The sequence below is a fragment of the Colletotrichum graminicola genome (assembly GCF_000149035.1).
Source record: "Colletotrichum graminicola M1.001 genomic scaffold supercont1.10, whole genome shotgun sequence".
NCBI classification, from domain to species: Eukaryota; Fungi; Ascomycota; class Sordariomycetes; order Glomerellales; family Glomerellaceae; genus Colletotrichum; species Colletotrichum graminicola.
Genome location: NW_007361014.1, coordinates 644,836 through 662,606, shown reverse-complemented (window position 1 = coordinate 662,606; position 17,771 = coordinate 644,836). Strand labels below are relative to the sequence as shown.

The window sequence follows — 17,771 nt, the reverse complement described above, 5'->3', positions numbered from 1 at the left end:
GTCCCCGTGTCCGTCGGGTCGGGGCATCTTTTTATTTCCATTCCCTGCCCCTCTTCAATACGCCGGGATGGGGAATGCCAGACAGTTTCTGTTGTTCACATGCAATTAGCTTAGCGCACCGTTCCCCTCCCAGCTACCCAGCTACCCCCTTTCTCCGCGCCGTCTCGGGAAGCGAGCTTGTTTCCAGCGGATTCGCCCCCTGCCGTCCCAATGGCTCACATTCCCACCTGTCAGGTACATCCGTTCGAGGGAGGCAGGTATGCATCATCGCTCGGATTCGCATCATCGACTTCGCCATTGCATTCGGTCGTAGGCAATACAGCGGCATGCCACACCGTCTCATCGCGCTCCCCTCCTAGAGAAACTAGCAATCATCAATAAACCTCCATTCAGTTCACTAAAGACGCGCTGCACTGTTGGACCCCCGTTTGACCCGAGGTCTCCAAGATTCGTCACCTGAATGATACCTACTAGGTAGCCTGTCGTGCCTTACGTATCTGGCTGTCACATCCGCGCGACACGGAGGCCGAGCACGGGGTGGGGCTTTGTTGCATTCATCCATTTCACTTTAAGCTCAGTTGCCGACACCGTCTTTGCACCGCTTGGCCGCTGATACGTTGAACTGCATAAAGTCGTGGCGACCCTCACAACTTTAATACCTTCCTCCTGCTCCTGCTCCTGCTCCTTCTACTCCGCGCCCCCTCCCCGAACCTCAAACTTTGCCAACTTCCCCTCACGAACCTCTCTCACAGCTTCCCAGGCCGGTTCATCGTAACAGCAAGCAAGTAGATAGTCCCGAGGCAAAGCCCATCCATCCTATCCAAAGCCGTCATCATGTCGCTCGCACTTGACGCAAAGATCCCCGAGTTCACTCAGACCTCCACCGACGACATCTACCGCATCACAGACAATCTGCGCGCCACTTTCCGCTCCAATAAGACCAAAGACCTCAAGTACCGCACCCTCCAGCTCCGGAAGCTCTACTGGGCCATCAAAGATTTCACCCCTCAGCTCTGCGATGCCCTGCGTAAGGACCTGCGCAAGTGCAAGCATGAGGCCCTCCTCTCCGAGATCGAATGGTGCGTCGGCGAATGCCTCTACATGCTCAAGAACCTCGAAAAGTTTGCCGCCGACGAGAAATGCGAGGACGTGCCCCTCACCTTCGCCATGGTGAAGCCCCGCATCCGCAAGGAGCCGCTCGGCATGGTCCTCGTCATCGGCGCCTTCAACTTCCCCGTTCAGCTGACCCTCTCCCCCATCATCGGCGCCATCGCCGCCGGCTGCACCGCCGTCCTGAAGCCCTCCGAGATGGCCCCGGCCACTGCCATGGTCCTGACAAAGATGTTTGAGGTCGCCCTCGACCCCAAGGCCTACGCCGTCGTCAACGGCGCCGTTCAAGAGGCCCAGACCCTGCTCGACGTCAAGTGGGACAAGATCCTATACACCGGCAGCACCGCCGTCGGCAAGATCATCGCCAAGAAGGCTGCCGAGACCCTCACCCCCGTCACCCTCGAGCTAGGCGGCCTGAACCCGGCCTTCATAACCAAGAACGCCGATGTCAAGCTCGCCGCCCGCCGCCTCATGTGGTCCAAGTGCCTCAACGCCGGCCAGGTCTGCATCTCCCAAAACTACATCCTAGCCGACCGCGCTATCGTCGACGAGCTCGTCCAGAGCCTCAACGCCACCTTCAAGGAGTTCTTCCCCAGCGGTGCCAAGAACAGCCCGGACTACGCCCGCATCGTCAACCAGAGAGCGTTCCAACGCATCAAGAAGATGATTGACGAGACTAACGGTAAGATCGTCATGGGCGGCGCCGTGGACGAGGACCAGCTCTTCATCGAGCCCACCGCCATTCTGGTCGACTCCATGCTCGACCCCGTCATGAAAGAAGAGTCATTTGGCCCCCTCTTCGCCATTATGCCCTACGACACTCTCGACGACGCCATCAACATTGCAAACCAGGTCTACCGGACTCCCCTGGCGCTCTTCGCCTTTGGCAACGACCAGGAGAACAAGAGGAGTGAGTAGACACTGTTGCCCCTCATAAAGAACACCATCCGCTAATGCACTTCCAGTTCTCAATGAGGTGACCTCAGGTGGCGCTACCATGAACGACGCCTTCTTCCACGCCTCCATTGGCACCGTCCCCTTCGGCGGTGTCGGCGAATCGGGCACGGGCAACTACCGCGGCCGCGCCTCCTTCGAGGCCTTTACCCACCGCCGGACCATAGCCCAGACCCCCTCGTGGTTGGAGAAGTTCATCCGTGTCCGCTACATGCCATATTCCCCTAAGGAGCTCGCACGCCTGAATAGAATGACGGCCGGCAAGCCCGATTTTGACCGCAATGGTGTGCAGATTCGCGGTGTTGGATACTGGTTGCGTTTTGTCCTCGGTCTCGGCGCCAAGGGTGCCAAAGGTGCGTTGTTGAGATGGGTTCTTGTTCTAGCGAGTGCGTACGCCCTAACCCTCAGAAGGTCTTACTAGGACCTTGGTTGGATGAAGTGGAAGAGAGGGATGATTTCTCATACTTTGTATCATAATGCAACTCATTACATTTCCGCACGCACACAAATATTTCCCAAGCGAAGAGCTGGCATATCACGCCACACGCCCTGTGCGATTTTTTCCTTGTTAGTTTAGCTCCAACTCGGATATGCTATGTTGGAGACTGGGAGCGTTCAAAAGTTTCGACTTTGTACAAAACACTCGCTAGGAGTGAGGAAGATCTTGTTGTCTTGGTGGTGCAGAAAATAAGATGAGAGACCTCATGGGACGGACAGCGGTCTTTGGTTCGGGCGCGTTTGTACGATTATGTGTCATATACCATTTTTCATTTGTTTCGAATTGCGGTGATAATGCGAGCAATGGCAATACGGTGTCTTTCGACATTCTTTCAAACCCGTCTCTCCATTGTGCAATTGACTGAGACCTACATGGAGCACAGCCACTAAAGACCCCCCTCCTCCTCCTTATCACGCACACAACGATCCATCGTTCGTCATCTTGCGGTACCAATGGGGACCGTCCACGACCTCCTTCCCAACTCGACGGGAATGTTCATCTCCAACCGGTCCTCGTCCCCCACTCCCACTTCTGCGACGGTCGCGTCGGTGCCGCAGCTTGGCCCCTGCGGAAACGGGTCGGGGTCGAAGTACCCAGGCCTCGCGTATGGCCGTTTCCTCTTGCGCCGTCCCTGCTCCCCGAGGGTGGATCCGACAAGCGACGAGAAGGTGCCCGATCTCTGGGTGCCGCGCGGCGGAGCGTCGGTGTGTCGTCTCGCTGTCGAACCTCCGGCGGCACCGGGCGCTCGTCCCACGTCGTCGTCGTCGTCGTCGTCTCCCTGGCATGGCGCGTTATCTTTGCCCTTGTCCTTGCCTTTGTCCCCAGTCTTCGGGGCGTCCAGACCCGTCTCCTCGTCGGCGTGGTTCTGGGGGAAAACATTGTCCATGCCGGGAGAGGCGGCGTCCCCGACTGGAGTCTCGTCTGTCGGGCCGTTGATGACGGATATTGCAACGGCCGCAGCCGTGACCTTCTTTTCCTTTTTCTTCTTTTTCCTCATCCTCCTCGCGTCCCTCTCGGCCCACCTCCTGTCCCGATCCGCCTTGTAGCGCTCAAAACCCGCCTGCGCGGTGGGGTCGCCGTCGACGAAGCGCTCGAGGACGAGCTCGAGACGGTCGCGGAGGCGGACAAAGAAGCGGTACGGCGTTGCTCGCGGGCGGCCGTGGAGGGCAGGCGGTTGCGAATCGGCCATCATGCCGCGTTTCGGGGCTCTCAAGTGTTAATGAGGGGAAAGGCCCGGCTGATATACGGGGTGTGTTCCCGCCCGACGATGGGAGCCCGCGACAGCTGGCGGGGGTTGGTGTGGTTGAAGCCGGCGTGCAAATAACGCATGGCGTGGGAACCAAGTCGTCCGGGTTGTCACTCGTCACCCTTGTCTACTTCATTTCGCCTTCCGCGGACCCCTGAGCGACAGTGTCGGACAGCAAACATCAGCTCAGGGTCATACGGTCCCGTTTGTGCCACGCCCATGACATTCTATACATCGCTCTCTTGAGGTTCGCGGATTGAGGAGGAGGGAACATCAAATCGTCCACAAAAGGAAAAAAAGAAGAGGCTTGCTGTTTTTTTCTTCTCTGCACTCTATAAGTAGTCTGGTAGTACACCGCGCCTTCCTGCGTCTCCCGTCGTCTCCTCACGAAGGAGGAAAAAAGACACACTCTTGTTCGTCCGACGGCCAGTTCAGATACCCCTGAGCTGCGTGTTATCACGGTCGTCGACCGGCTGGTACCGCTCCGCGAGCACCTCCTTGACCGACTTTGTTAGCCCGCTCGGCTTCTCGTACCGCTGGTGCAGCGCCCTCTGTACCGGTGACGCCGCGGGAAGCACCTTGCCGTCCGCCTTGATGCTGACCTTGTCCTCGGCCACGCCCGCCGCCTGCTGTGCCGCCACGAGCACCGCCTGGCCCTGCTGCTTGCCCTTCTCCACAGCCTCGCCCACGGCGGCCTTGGCCTCGGCTGCCTTCTCGTCGACGTACTTCCTCGCCTCGGCCGCCTTGGCGCGTGCCGTCTCCTCGGCGGCGAGGCTCTTTTCCTTCGCGCGCTCCCATGCGCTGCGCGCCTCCCTCCGGACGCCCTCGCCCTTCTCCTCAACGAACGCGGCGCCCTTTGCGGACGCCTCCCGCGCTAGCGGCACCGCCCTCTTCTCGACGGCCTGCTCCGCCTCGCCGGCCTTCTCGATGGCGCCGCCCCAAAGCCTGGCGACGGTGCTCTCGAGCCCCTCGCGCACCTCGGTCCAGTCGGTCCGCTGCGCCCACCGGACGGCGTTCTCAACCTCGTGGTTCCAGCGGTCCTTGGCGGTCGTGACGAGGGTCTCGCGGTCCTTGACGGCCTGCTCGGAGCGCGTCAGGGGTGGGGGGATGCGGAGCTGGGGCTCGAGGGCGGAGGAGAGGACGTGGGTCTGCGAGCGGAGGATGTGGGATTGCCTTTCGCGGTTGCGTTGGTGGGCGAGGACTGTGAGGTAGGCTACGCCGAGGGTCACGGTCACGCCGCCGGTCTGTTATCACCGAGTTAGTTGCCTGGTGCGCCAATTGGAGGTTCAGGACAAGAGGCGGGCGGCTGAGCGCGGGGGGGGCGACGTACGAATCCTGTGGTGAAGCCCATGGTGTGGCACTTGTTCGATCCCGATTACGGTGCGATTGTGCGCAGTTGAGCCGTGCTTTTTTAGTGTGTGGAATCCTCTCCGTGTATTAAAAAAAGGTCGGTTTGAATCAAGGTATCATGATGCGGTTCTGAGGGCGACCGTCGTCAGTTCGGATTGGCGATTGTCGCTGTTTTGGGTGCTTTCCGAGAAGCGGGACGGCCAGCTTCGGTGGGAATGACGTTAATTAATCGGGCTGCTTTGCGAGAGAGCGACTTTCAGCCTCTCCGGGTCGATTTTGGCGAGCCGCCGCAGGGGTAGAGGTACCTTACGGGGGGAAGGGAAGAAGACCGCTGGGAGGGTGACCCGCATGGGCGCACCCGCTAAGCCAACCAGCGGCCTCTGAAGGAGCCCACTCGGTACTCAGGAACGACCATCCCGGGGATACGCCGCCGCCCGAGTGCCAAAAATTTGGCAGTGAGAGACAAAGAAAGGCTATCGCGCCTCATCGATTCGATCTTGCCCTGTGAACTACCCGGCCGTACGGATCAGAGAGAGCTTCGGCGCTGAGCCTCAACAAAAGCTCCTGCTCGTTCCGAGTCCCTCAATTGAGCGAGCCTGCCGGTTAATCGAGCCAATTCCCACAACGAACACACAGCAGCAGCAGCAGCAGCAGCAGCAGCCATGGCGGGCGGTCTCGTCAAGTACAGGCATTTGAGCCGCAACTCGTCGGCACGACAGGCCCTCCTCCGTGGCCTCGTCACCTCCCTCGTCGCCCACGAGCACATCCACACCACCTACGCCAAGGCGAAGGAGGCCCAGCGCCTCGCCGAAAAGCTCATCACCTACGCGAAGCGGGACAACGAGGAGACGAGGCGGAAAGCCCAGGCCATTCTCTACGTCAGTCCACCCGCGCCCACCACACCACCCACCCCTTGCGGCCCTGCCTACCCCTCGACATGCGATGTCGCCAACGTGTGGGACTAGAAACGCGAGGAGCTGACTAGCTGACCGTGTCCGTCTACAGACCCCCCACGACCTCCTCCCCAAGCTCTTCGGCGAGCTGCGCGAGCGCTACTCCGAGCGCCCCGGCGGCTACACGCGAGTGCTGCGCACCGAGCCGCGGAACACCTATGATCAGGCGCCCTCGGCCATCCTTGAGCTCGTCGACGGGCCCCGCGATGCCCGCTTCATGATGACGGCCAAGGCCGTCGCCTTCGACAAGGACGCCGGCAAGAAGCACACGGAGCTGACCAAGAAGAACGTCGCCAAGGTCACGAGGTACCGCAAGGACGGCAAGTCGGTCTTCGCCGACATGGTCGCCAGCTTCCGCCAGCTCACCGCTAGGAGCAACGGCGGCAAGGGGAAGAAGGCCGTGACGGAGGAGGCCGAGGCGTGAACCCGCGCTATGTGGGAAACGGGGTTTACGTCTGAACGATAGGGGAGGAAGGCGGGGAAGATGAGGTCGTGCCAAATCTGTAACTCATTAAAGAAACGGTGTATCATCAGTGGGAAAATACCTGGCCAGTCTATAAATTACGGTCGTGTAGGGTATACATGTATACTACGGGAAGCTCCAAAAAAAGACACAATGACTTTTCACGTTTGCCGCCATCAGGCAGAAACACATTTACTCCATCCGCTGCTCTCCTGTCTTTTGTCTTCTTACACGAAATCAAAGGTATCGCCCTTCTCCTGAATCATCTTACCTACGCGCTGCGTGCCGACGACGCGCTCGAGCTTCATAACGTCGTACTTAGAGAACATGACGCGGACGGTGCCCTGGCCGGGATCCAGCTTGAGGTCCTGCTCGCTGCGAGCGAGATAGCCTCCGGCGATCTCGCGGTAGAAGATGGGGTTGTCGGGCAGGCTGTACATGATGACGCGCTGGACGCCACGCAGCTGGTAGCGGCGGAAGTGGTGCGCGCGCTCCGTGTACAGGAGAACCTTGTGCCGGCCGGTGAGAAAATGGGAGCGTGCGCGCGAGGCCTCGGGCACATCGGCGTACTCGGAGATGGTGCCAAAGGAGAGCGCCGCGACGGCCGGGTTCGTGGCGAAGTAGTTGCGCACACGGACGAAGTCGAGGTACGAGGGGATGAAGATAAGGGTGCCGGTAGAGCTCTTGGCGCGCTTGATGAGGGAAGGGAGGATGGCCGAGACGAAGTAATCAAAGCGGGCGTCAGGCTCCTTATCGATAGACCGGCATTCGAAGCGGGAAAAGGTCTGGCGGGCCTTGAGGCCGAGCTGTGTGAGGACGCCCGCGTAGTCGGCCTGGAAGCGAACCTTGCCAGCCCAGTTGTAGCACTGCGTGCGTAAGAGTTCGGTGAGCTCGGGGGTGTTGAAGGCCGACAGCATGATGGTCTGGCGGAAGTACTTGGACCAGTCTTCGAGGTACCAACTGCGGACGCGGCTGAAATCGCAGCCGTGGGCGTCCTTGGGCTGGAGGTTCATGTGCTCGAAAATGTACTCGACGTGTTCCCAGTTCTGCATGAGCAAGGCATCGGCCTGGTCGACGACTACCATCTCGATGGAGCTGAGGAAGTCGTAGTCCATCTTCTTCTTGTCCTCTTCGGAGCCGATGGCCATGCGGAGACCCAGTGGACTAGCGAGGAGGATGTCCGAGTTGTAGAACTGCGAAAAGTACTTGACCGTCTTGCGCGTGAACTTCATGCCGATGCGGAACATGTCATCGTCGTTGCCCTCGAAGAGCTCGCGGAAGTCGGCGGGCTTGTCATCGCTGAACTTGACGTCGTCCTCGGTGTACGCCTCCTCGAAGCGTTTGCGGTTCTCTCGCTGGTCCGGTGCGCACAGCTCCTCGATCGTGTTGACGATCTTCAGGCAGGACTGTCTCGTCGGCAGGATGAAGAGGATCTTGGGGCGCGTGAAGCCCTGGTCTCTGAGTTCGAGGTCCGAGTTCTCCTCCTTCGCGAGCTTGTAGTTGTTCTTGATGACTCTGTCTCGGGTCCTGTCATTGTGTGAGCGATTACCCCTGAACTGGGTGTTGTGGATGTTCTCACTTGAAGACGTGGTTGACGGCATGCAAACACACCAGTTGCCGCAACCCTTCAGAGTTTTGAGTGTTACGGTTATCGTACAGGACGTCGCTGTAGCTGAAGATCGTGGGGGCAATGGCCTGTTGCAGCGGGTTGAGCGTAGCCAATTTCTTAGAGGCAGTCTCCCTTAGCTTCTGCTTGAGCTTCAGCCCGTCCAGGCTGGAAATCGGCGAAGGAATCGCTGGGGCATCTGAGTCTTCCACCTGGGGATACGTCACGACTGCCTTCGAAACCTTCGACATGGTCCGCTTGAACGTCCAGTCCTTCTTCTGAATCGCCCTGACTCTCTTCGCGGTCAAATCTTCGTCGGGGGTTGTGAAGTGGCTGTCGAACGGATCTGAAGCGTCCACCTCGTCTTCATCATCGCTTTGCTCCTCTTCCTCGGCCAGGTCAGCCATCGGGTCCTCAGCCTCCTCAACCCTGTCGAGATCCTCGACTTTCTTCTCGTCCTCGTCCTCATCGGATTCAGACTCGGCTTGTGCAGGGGCCGCAGACGTGCCACTTTCGAGTTTCCTTCTTTTAGCGCTTGGCTCCGAAGATTCTGTGAAACCTTGAAGAAGTGCCATATACGGGCGGGCGTTTTGGGGCGTCTCCTCCTCCTCGTCTTCAGACATGGAAACATCAGAGTCCTCCTCCACCTCAGAGCCCATTTCCTTTCCGGATTCATCCTCATCCGATGACCTGGTCAAGTTAGTTTTGATACAAAGTAATGAAGTGTAACATCAGAAATGGGTCATACTCTTTCTCTTCAACACGAGCAGTGTCGAAGCGGGATGAGCGACCAAATGATCTGCCTCCCCTGCTTCCTCCTCTGCCTCTTCCTCGTCCTCCTGCGCCGCCACGCCCTCGCCCTCCTCCCCGGAATCCGGCACGGCCTCTACCTCTTGGGCCCATGATCTGATACTACAAGCCCCTAAACAATTATCTAAGAATGATATGAGGTGAGAAAACGAAAAGGTAAAGTCACCGAAGAAAATCTCATTCACTTGTCCCAGTGGAAAAAAAAAAGCTATAAGTCGTCGGCCATGTATTCAACCTTGCAGAAAATCCCACGCTAGCCACCAGCCACAGCGGGGCACTCCCGCCACAGAAGCCCGTTATCGAGCCTTATCTTAGCGCGCACAACCCGGTCGGGGCCAACCACAAATCGCAAAATCCGCACCACCCACCGGGAAAGCGAAAGGAGGGTACGGGTGCAGAGTTCGACGCATTTTTTGAAGCGAACCATCGCGAAAAAAGGACGCCCGTCAGTCAAAGACCGAAACCCACTTCCCAAATTTTGGCCTGCGCATCCAACCCGACCTCCCCCCCTCCCCTCCCTCTCCTGAGAACAACTTCTCAACCTCCGAAAAGTTCGACGACAACCCCGAAAATCCCAAATCCTGCCCAGTATGGCTGTCGCTGCAACTGAGAAGTTCCTCCACCTTTCGCGGCCCATCGCGCCGGCCACGATTGGCATCCCAGGCAACATTGCCCCGCTCACCGTCAACATCCAACCCCAGGTACGACACCTCTTGCTGCGCTCAACGGGCTAAGGCTATATACCCGGAAGCCATGTCTCAGACTTCAACTCAAGTCTTGACATCCATACACATAATCTTCACTTACCCCTCCGAGACAGCTTGTTGCTGACCCCACCTCTCTTTCTCTCTCTCCCGCAGGCCATCCTCTCTATCCTCGACCATGCTGTGCGAAGAGACATCCGCGATACGCAATCAACCCGCGTTATCGGCGCCCTCGTTGGTGTCCGCTCCGAAGATGGCACCGAGGTCGAAGTGCGCTCCTGCTTCGCCATCCCTCATACCGAGAACGAGGACCAGGTCGAGGTCGACGTCGACTACCAGAAGAACATGCTGGCCCTCACCCTCAAGGCCAACCCCCGCGAGTCCCTTCTCGGCTGGTACACCACCACCCACGAGCTCAACTCCTTCTCCGCCCTGATCCAGAACTTCTTCGCCTCTCCGGAGACCGGCACTTTCCCCCACCCCGCCGTCCACCTGACCATCAGCACCGACCCCACTTCCGACATCGAGGCCCGATGCTACATCTCCGCCCCCGTCGCCGTCAACGCCGAGCGCGCCGCCGAGAGCTGCCTCTTCATCCAGGTTCCCCACAAGCTCATGTACGGCGATGCCGAGCGCAGCGCCCTTGAGGCCATCTCCATGGCCAAGGACACCGAGGACCGCACCGCACCGGTCGTCTCCGACATTGAGGGGCTCGCCCGCTCCATCGAGTCCGGCACCAACCTTATCGAGCGCGTCAGCGACTGGGTCAACGGCATCCTCGACGAGGACGAGGAGCCCAACCAGGCCCTCGGCCAGTACCTCATGAACGCTCTTTCGCTCGCCCCCAAGGTCGACCCCGAGCAGATCGAGCACGACTTCAACAACCATATCCAGGACGTCCTCATGGTCTCCTACCTGGCCAACACCATCCGCACGCAGATCGACCTGTCGCAACGGCTGGCTGTTGCCAACCTCACCAGCGGCGAGAAGGACGGTGAGGGCAAGCAGACCGAGGGCGGCGAGAAGGGCGAGCAGCGGGGTGGCGGCGGACGTGGCGGCAAGCGTGGCGGGCGCGGCGGTGGCCGCGGCGGCGGCCAGAGGGGAGAGCCCAGAGAGCCCCGCGAGCCGAGGGAACCCACCGAGTGAAGCAGCCAATCTTGTTTGAGAACATGTTTCCCTCACATGCGGAGCCATTGAGGAAAGACACGAGGGAGAATATCGAACAAGCCCCCCCCCCAACACACACTTTCCCCTTAAATGGATAAAAAGGAGATGGAGGTTGGAAGAGACGAGTGAGCCAGCACACAATGCAGGCATTTTCCGCCGCGAGGTTAGCAAGCATGGCATCATGAGGAACCCACACTTGATGAAACCATCATGGCGTTATGGCAGTGGCAGAGTTACACGGCCTAGGGTAGAACGCGCTAGGCAGTTGCAATGATGATTATTCACGCTTTCATGCAAATATTCAGATTTGAGAACGAGAACCGGCCATACAATCGCGGGTCTTTCAAGAAAGTTGAGTGACAATTAAGGTACGTAAGTGTTCTAGCATGCAATAGCCTACATGATCTGATGCCATCCTATCCCTCCGTGTGAACGCCAATATGCTGTACCTTGAAAGACCCTCCCATGCGCCGTTCATTCTGCCGTAGACCTGCAACGTCGATTGCTCCACTAAACACCCATGTTTGGCTTCTGCGGCAAGGTGGCAGGATTGCCGTAGTGAGGAAGGTGGCTGAACGTCTGTCCGGCCGGACCTTGGGGGATAGCGGGCTTGTTAGGAATGTGGGGAGAGGGGTTTTGCGGAAGGTGTTGCGGTGGGTGCTGAGGGATGTGAGAACCCGGTGCTGGGGGAAGAGGGTTTAGGTGATGAGGCGGAGGGGGATGGTACGAGGGAATCGAGTTGTTTGATCCCTGCCGGGCCATGCCGTAACCGTATGGTGCCGGCGGTCCTGGCTGCTGGTAGCCGGCATATGCCAAGTGAGGCGAACCAATCTGGGGGCTACCATGGTGGGAGCCAGGGGCACTGAATGGTGGCTGAGGCGGCTGCATTGGGCCCATACCACCGCCAGGAACGAAAGACTGCGTCTTGGGGTTGAACGCATGCCTGTTGTAACTACCGGGAATGGGATGCTGACTCTTGGGGTCGTTTGGGTTGATATGGGCCGGTAGCTGTCCGTACATGTACGGAACCGTGCTTTGCCCAGGCGGCGCAGACATACCTCGCGGCGTGTAGACCGTGGCACTGGCTGTGGAAGGGGGGGTCATCGGAACCGGCGCCGGTCCAAATCCTTGCTGCCAACCTTGCTGTGGCGGGGGAGCAGGCCCGGGTCCAGATCCTCCATAGTTCCTGGCGCCCGTAGACGGCTGGAACTGAGCTTGGCTCGCCTGCGGCGGGTACTGGGACCGGTTAGCTCGGCGTCTGCAGAGTGTGAAGTGTATGGCTTACCGGTGGCATGTTCGGGTACGCCGCATTGTAACCCGTATTAGGCATCATAGGCGCAAAGGTTTGGGTGGGCGTCGTGTTGTAAGGGGCTTGGATCTGGTTCGGGTACGGCTGCTGCTGTACTGGTGCACCGTACTGGTTGGACACAGGGACGTATTGGGGTTGCGGTATCCACGTCTGCTGTTGCGGGCCCCAGTATGGAGTGTAGTTGTGTCTCGAGTCGAAGCTCTCAGAATCATCTCGTCTCTGCTTGCTCGTTTTACCCCGTTTGCCAGACTGTGACTTCTCTCTGGCAGAGACTGAGCTGGCGCGTGAAATGCCATTTTCACCGTCGTTGTCTAGAAACATAATCAGTGTGAGGTTGGTGATGTTCTCTGGGTATTCATACCGGGCGTTGATTCTCCAGTTTTCTCGGAACTGCCGAATATCCTTTCACGGGCCTGCTTGTACGCCTCTTCACGTTGTTCCCTCGATAGTCTACATCAGTCAGCAGAGCACTAACCCTTATATAGATGTATGTATGAACATACTTCTGATTGGCAGAGCCAGACTTGTCCTTGGAGTCACTGCCGGTCTCGGAAGTAGGCTTGGATGGAGAAGCACTGTTGGGGCCAAACTCTCCCTCCTCACCCCGACGCATGATCTTTCGTGGGAGCACCGCAGGTGGAGGTGGTGTCTCGGCATTGGTCTCCGGAGCAGCGATACTAGCCAGCGATTCGGGTACCCTTGCGTAAGGGGTTCGGAATATTCGCACAGATCCAACACGAGCTTCATACTGATGTGTCATCCTGTAGTAATCGGCCAGCTTGTGGGTGAGCATCCTACAGAAGGAGTTGGATGGGGGGAAATCCATGTAAGGTTCCCTAAACGATCGTAAGTCACGCATATACACATAATTGGGCAGTTCTCAATCGGGCTTACTTGGAATTCTGAACAAACTTAATCAACTCGGCCTCCAGTCGCAACAGGAATAACCGGTCCTTCGGGGAAGCCATGGCCTCCAATAACTTCTCGTCTGGCGCCTGTCCGTAGATGGTGTTCAAGAGATTGGCCGAGTCGGGGAGAGTGGTCGATAAAGCATTAGTAGAGGGCATTGGCGGCTGGTCCGAAGAAGCGCTCTGAGGTGTGATCATGCCCTGGCTCAGAGATCCAGAGATGGGCTGGATGAGGCGGCGATCTGGCATGTCGCCAAGCTGGATGATACCCCTCGCACGCGCGGCTATATCGGAGCCCATCCTAGAGTTGGGTAGGTTCGGACCTCGGAAGGAAAACGAATCGTCATCTTCAGCAGCCGCGGCTTTCACGCTAGCGCTGTCATCCGGACGCAGTGACTCTTTCTCATCCAACGCGAAAGTTGTTCCGGAAGTAATGCTCTTCCCGTCTAGGCTGGGGGGCTTGGTGCCGAGCTCGGAGCTTGAGTCGGCTCTCTGGGAATCGTCTGAACCGTCCTTGTTCAAAGACTTTGATCGCTCAGTGAAGGAGGATCCCGTTCCGTTCACGACAAGGCTTGGTGTTCGTTGTCCAATGCTCAGGTCTTTCAGTCCATCCACAACATGGTCGATCGCGTTGGCCTTCTTGGGCAGGGCGGGCTCGCGCTTGGCGGCAGCCGGTACGGGTTTCGTGGAGTTCATGATCAAAGATTTGTGGCTGTCGGCTTCGTTTGTAGCGAGGTGTGTAGGGACAGAGGCAGCGTTGGAGGACGAAGCTTGGTCTGGGCGGTCTTGAGCTGGCGCGGTTACTCGTCGTACGGTAGAGACAGGTAGGTTATCTTTTGATGCTGATGCAGCGACCTACAAGAGCGCAACATGCGTTAGCATTTATCATCAGGCAACCGCTGAGCTTCGGGGACGAGGGGCAGCTCAGAAGCACAGCGCACCTTTGCAAAAGAGGGCTTAGGAAGGTCGGATGACATGTGGGCAGTGGCCATAGCTGGAGTAAAGGTTTAGATATGGCTCAACTTTCGGCCGTGGGTGGTGGGATGGGAATAAAGTCGTCTACTCAAGATTGAACCGCGCTGTAGTGCTGGTGACGCGCGAGACGAATTGAAAACCGGAATCGAAAAGAGGACTCAGGACGATATCCGAAATCAAGAAACAAACTGGATCAAGGCGGGCCTGCAGAGCGAGAAAAAAATACCGTGGATCATCGTCGGGACAAGCTCGTCATCATAGCGCTGGTATGTTCCTGGATGGTCGATGGTTGATAGCCCCGGTTCTCGTCAGAGGGGAGAAACAGGCGTCGTCGGATGCTTTGATCAGGTCTGCGCCTGAGTGGCTATCCGTTAGCGGTTGTGGCCCGTAACTTGATCTCAAAAAGTGGCAAGTGGGCGCGCAACGAATGAAGCGAGGCGACTGTGGTTTTTTTTTTTTCCTTCCCTGGCGACCTGCAAGGCAGATGGTCCGTCACGGGCTTGGGAAGAGGGGGTAAAGGTGTGGTGTGGGTGGTGTGGTGCAGACGATGTTAGGTAGTGCGGGAGGGAATTGACAGAGCTGTGGTGTGGGTTTTTGGGATTGCGCTGGAAAGGGAAAAAGAAGATGGGGAAACTGGAGGTCGGCACCGACAGGTTCCCTCAGGTGCAGGCTCAGGGTCGGGCTCGGGGTCACTCACCCTCGGTAGTGCAAGCAAGCAGTCTGTATTATAATAACGGGATTCAGTCGCGATGTCTCACTCAGGGAGCGTGACGGTTCTCTTCTCTTCCGATCTCACTTCCTCGGTCGCAGAGCCGTGGTAAAGGAGCTAGAAGCTTAAATGCCGGCAACTCCCAATGGAGCGGACAGCAGTCTCAAGTTGGTACAAGATGGTGTCAGACTGCTGACATCCCTTCCGCAACGTCGTGTGGGACGTCAGGCTGAAGAATCGGGTGGTGGTCACAAATTCTGGTGAGGATTGAGCAGGTCTCGTCTCGGGCTTAGTAGGTTGGCGCCGGGCGAGAGACAAAAGACCAGAGCCTGAACCGAAAGTGGCTTAGTCGTCCCGAGAAATCTGAAGGGCGTGTGGCTGGTGCGCAACCCAAGAGGCTGATGCTTTTCCGGTCAACACGAAAGAATCGCGGATCTTGTGTACTTACATAAGCGACCAACCTCATGCTGGTTGGCGTTGCCTTTCTTTAAAATCAGCTGGATAAAGACGCCGACGAGTAGGCAGTGGTGATCGAATCAGCTTTACCCCTCAGGAACGGAACCTCCACCTTTGACAAGACCGTTTTCACAACAATATTGTTACACACAATCCTGAGGTTCTCGGCTAGCAAGAGAGACGAAACCCGTTCAACGTTCACATGCGTGCAACATCGCATATCAAATCCTGAAAAAGATCGCGCCCTGATACAAGACGCCGGAACAGCGAGAAATTGACAGCAACTACCTCAAATCCCCATCAATCAACCAGCAACCGTCAGTCATCCATGCACCCTTATAGAGGACGTGGTGGCCCCCGCCAATCCACACCAGCAAACGTCCAGTGTCAGAAATGTCTCAAAAGAGATAAGTTTATCATTGGCCATTTCATCACAAACATTATGCTGACTCCCACAGAACGTCACTACTCATACGAGTGCAAGGAGCCGGCCCAGACCAGGCCCTATGTGTCTCGGCCCTCGCGAACACAGCAGTTGCGCAACCCGAAGCTCATGCCAAAGTTAACGAACGAAACCCCAGACGATGCCGAACGCAAGTAAGTAGTTCGTCTCGGACTTGTAATCATATTGCCTGCTAACTCGAGACTCAGGAAAGGCATTGCAGATGCCGAGCTCGCGAAAAAGGAGGCCGAGAGGGCCAGACAGCGAGAGTTAGAGGAGAGGGATAATGAGCTCATCAGGAAGACAGAAAGCAAACGACAACGGTCCGAGTCCGTCGACTCTGTCTCCACCATTTCAACGAGGCGTTCCGCTTCGCCGCCGCCGCCTAGACGGCGTTCACCTTCCCCAATGCATTCTCGTCAGAGGCAGAGATCCCCGGAGGACAGAAGGGCCTCCAGGCCGAGATCGTTGAGTCCAGAAAGCGAGGATGGCCGTTCCGTCTCCAGGCGCTCTACCAGAAGCAGACATAGCCAGACTCCACCCACACGTCGCCAAAGATCTGTGTCCCGTGACAGCCGTTCGCCCCCTGGAACCTATGAGAAGAGGTACCGTGAGAGAGATGATGGCCGCGTGAGACCGGCTGGGAGAGGCTCCGCTCGCGACCCCTCCTATTCAAGAGAATCGTCCATCTCTCGAAGTGGCGGCACTGGCAGTGCCCGGCGGTCGCTGTCAAGGTCGCCTGACGGACGGGGCGCAAGTGGCGGTGGCCGTCCAGGCTGGGGTGGTAGCGGAAACTCGGGCTACCGGGACGACCCTGAACGCCGGATGGGTCGGGGTGCTAGGAATGAAGGGCAAGACAGAAGGCCGAAGCAACAACAGTCGGCACGGGAGAGGAGTCTCAGTCCGTTTTCCAAGAGACTCGCTCTGACGCAGTCCTTAAACATGGGCAGGTAGTCGATGGGTATCAATAATTTGAAGGTCAGGCAAAAAGTCTACCTGATGTAAAGCCATAATACAAGGAACTTTTACCGTCCATACATAATCCTGTCGCCTCTAAACAGCCAAATCGTCATCCTCTTCCTTCTGTCGTCTTTCGTCCTCTTCTTCTTCCCTCTCGCGGACGCGGACTCCTTCGACTAGCGCGATGCCATCCATCCCAGCCGCGTCGCCCTCTCTGCTCCCTGAGTCGACCTGCTTGGCCTGTGTTGCCGCATTCTGTGCCCCCGTAATGCGCTCCCTCACAAGCTTCGCGATTGCATTGTCCGTCCGCACGTTGAGGATCTCTAGCTTCTTCTCCAAATCCCTTTTCAAGTCCCAGTTCGGCTTTTTCGGTTGGAGCTTGAACAGGTCAATGCCCTTGTCGTCTTGCGATTCCTCGGCAGCCTTTTTCCTGACGTCGGCCTCGATATCTGCTGCAAGCTCCTCGAGCGTGGGCTGTTCCAAATTTTGTGTCGGAGGCGCCTCAAACCCGAGTTTGGGTCCTCGTGCTTCGGGGTCGTAGTTTCGACCGGATAGGTGCAATCTCGATACATCTGGCTCTGCTGGGGGCGAGGCTGCGCGTTCTGACTCGGGCGGGACGACCTCGTCTGTTGGTTGTTTTCTCTTCAGGTTCTTGAGCTTCGCCAGGCGCGCTTTGCGCTCGTCTGTGACGGCGCTCAGGGTTCCTTGCGAGCTTGACATGGCGGCGAATTTCGTGAGAGAACAAGTCGAAATGTGAGAAAATCCTATGCGATGGTTCGTGAGGCCGGTGATTGGGAGTTACAGACTGATGGGCCAATCGAGAAGTTGACGTTCGAAGGCTGGCTCGGCTGGTTGTTAGTGTGGGGCGGAAATTTGGCATTGGCGGAATACTTCCATGAAATGCGCTAAAGATGCACGGGCTTGCTGTGGTCGCATTTAGCTCCGGGACGTGCAGGGGAGCTGTAGCGTCCAAAATTTCACGATTTCGACTTCTCTTCAGCTTGACCAACATCACCGCAGCCATTCTGCAAGTTGAAAATGCCGCCTCGCCAGCAGCTCAGCATTCCCTCAAGCTGACCCTACACCCCTGCGCCTGTTCTTTCTCGGTATCCATGCGATGTCGCAGCCTTTCGTTTGTCGGCCGTGTTTG

General features: G+C 57.7%; 9 protein-coding genes across 9 annotated transcripts; 4 read left to right on the top strand and 5 right to left on the bottom strand.

Moving 5' to 3' along the window:
* Positions 1-834: 834 nt before the first annotated feature.
* On the top strand, positions 835-2,485 carry GLRG_03470 (aldehyde dehydrogenase; the record flags this gene model as incomplete). The annotated part of the gene is made up of 2 exons (XM_008094155.1): positions 835-2,020; positions 2,076-2,485. 2 exons carry the CDS (start codon positions 835-837, stop codon positions 2,483-2,485), a joined length of 1,596 nt encoding a protein of 531 aa, XP_008092346.1.
* Positions 2,486-2,999: 514 nt separating this feature from the next.
* Positions 3,000-3,752, bottom strand: GLRG_03469 (uncharacterized protein; the record flags this gene model as incomplete). Its single annotated transcript, XM_008094154.1, has 1 exon — positions 3,000-3,752. One exon carries the CDS (start codon positions 3,750-3,752, stop codon positions 3,000-3,002), a length of 753 nt encoding a protein of 250 aa, XP_008092345.1.
* A 488-nt stretch (positions 3,753-4,240) lies between these two features.
* GLRG_03468 (uncharacterized protein) lies at positions 4,241-5,160 on the bottom strand (the record flags this gene model as incomplete). The annotated part of the gene is made up of 2 exons (XM_008094153.1): positions 4,241-5,053; positions 5,140-5,160. The coding sequence occupies 2 exons, from the start codon at positions 5,158-5,160 to the stop codon at positions 4,241-4,243; spliced, it is 834 nt and encodes a 277-aa protein (XP_008092344.1).
* Positions 5,161-5,821: 661 nt separating this feature from the next.
* GLRG_03467 (ribosomal protein L17) lies at positions 5,822-6,536 on the top strand (the record flags this gene model as incomplete). The annotated part of the gene is made up of 2 exons (XM_008094152.1): positions 5,822-6,037; positions 6,165-6,536. The coding sequence occupies 2 exons, from the start codon at positions 5,822-5,824 to the stop codon at positions 6,534-6,536; spliced, it is 588 nt and encodes a 195-aa protein (XP_008092343.1).
* A 266-nt stretch (positions 6,537-6,802) lies between these two features.
* Positions 6,803-9,084, bottom strand: GLRG_03466 (uncharacterized protein; the record flags this gene model as incomplete). The annotated part of the gene is made up of 3 exons (XM_008094151.1): positions 6,803-8,102; positions 8,155-8,871; positions 8,930-9,084. 3 exons carry the CDS (start codon positions 9,082-9,084, stop codon positions 6,803-6,805), a joined length of 2,172 nt encoding a protein of 723 aa, XP_008092342.1.
* A 497-nt stretch (positions 9,085-9,581) lies between these two features.
* GLRG_03465 (Mov34/MPN/PAD-1 family protein) lies at positions 9,582-10,841 on the top strand (the record flags this gene model as incomplete). The annotated part of the gene is made up of 2 exons (XM_008094150.1): positions 9,582-9,692; positions 9,852-10,841. The coding sequence occupies 2 exons, from the start codon at positions 9,582-9,584 to the stop codon at positions 10,839-10,841; spliced, it is 1,101 nt and encodes a 366-aa protein (XP_008092341.1).
* A 531-nt stretch (positions 10,842-11,372) lies between these two features.
* On the bottom strand, positions 11,373-14,056 carry GLRG_03464 (R3H domain-containing protein; the record flags this gene model as incomplete). The annotated part of the gene is made up of 6 exons (XM_008094149.1): positions 11,373-12,098; positions 12,148-12,482; positions 12,533-12,621; positions 12,675-13,007; positions 13,066-13,934; positions 14,021-14,056. The coding sequence occupies 6 exons, from the start codon at positions 14,054-14,056 to the stop codon at positions 11,373-11,375; spliced, it is 2,388 nt and encodes a 795-aa protein (XP_008092340.1).
* A 1,491-nt stretch (positions 14,057-15,547) lies between these two features.
* GLRG_03463 (uncharacterized protein) lies at positions 15,548-16,051 on the top strand (the record flags this gene model as incomplete). The annotated part of the gene is made up of 2 exons (XM_008094148.1): positions 15,548-15,816; positions 15,871-16,051. Coding segments are annotated over 2 exons (450 nt in total), but the record flags the coding sequence as incomplete, so codon positions are not given.
* A 663-nt stretch (positions 16,052-16,714) lies between these two features.
* GLRG_03462 (cwf18 pre-mRNA splicing factor) lies at positions 16,715-17,341 on the bottom strand (the record flags this gene model as incomplete). Its single annotated transcript, XM_008094147.1, has 1 exon — positions 16,715-17,341. The coding sequence occupies one exon, from the start codon at positions 17,339-17,341 to the stop codon at positions 16,715-16,717; it is 627 nt and encodes a 208-aa protein (XP_008092338.1).
* Positions 17,342-17,771: the final 430 nt, after the last annotated feature.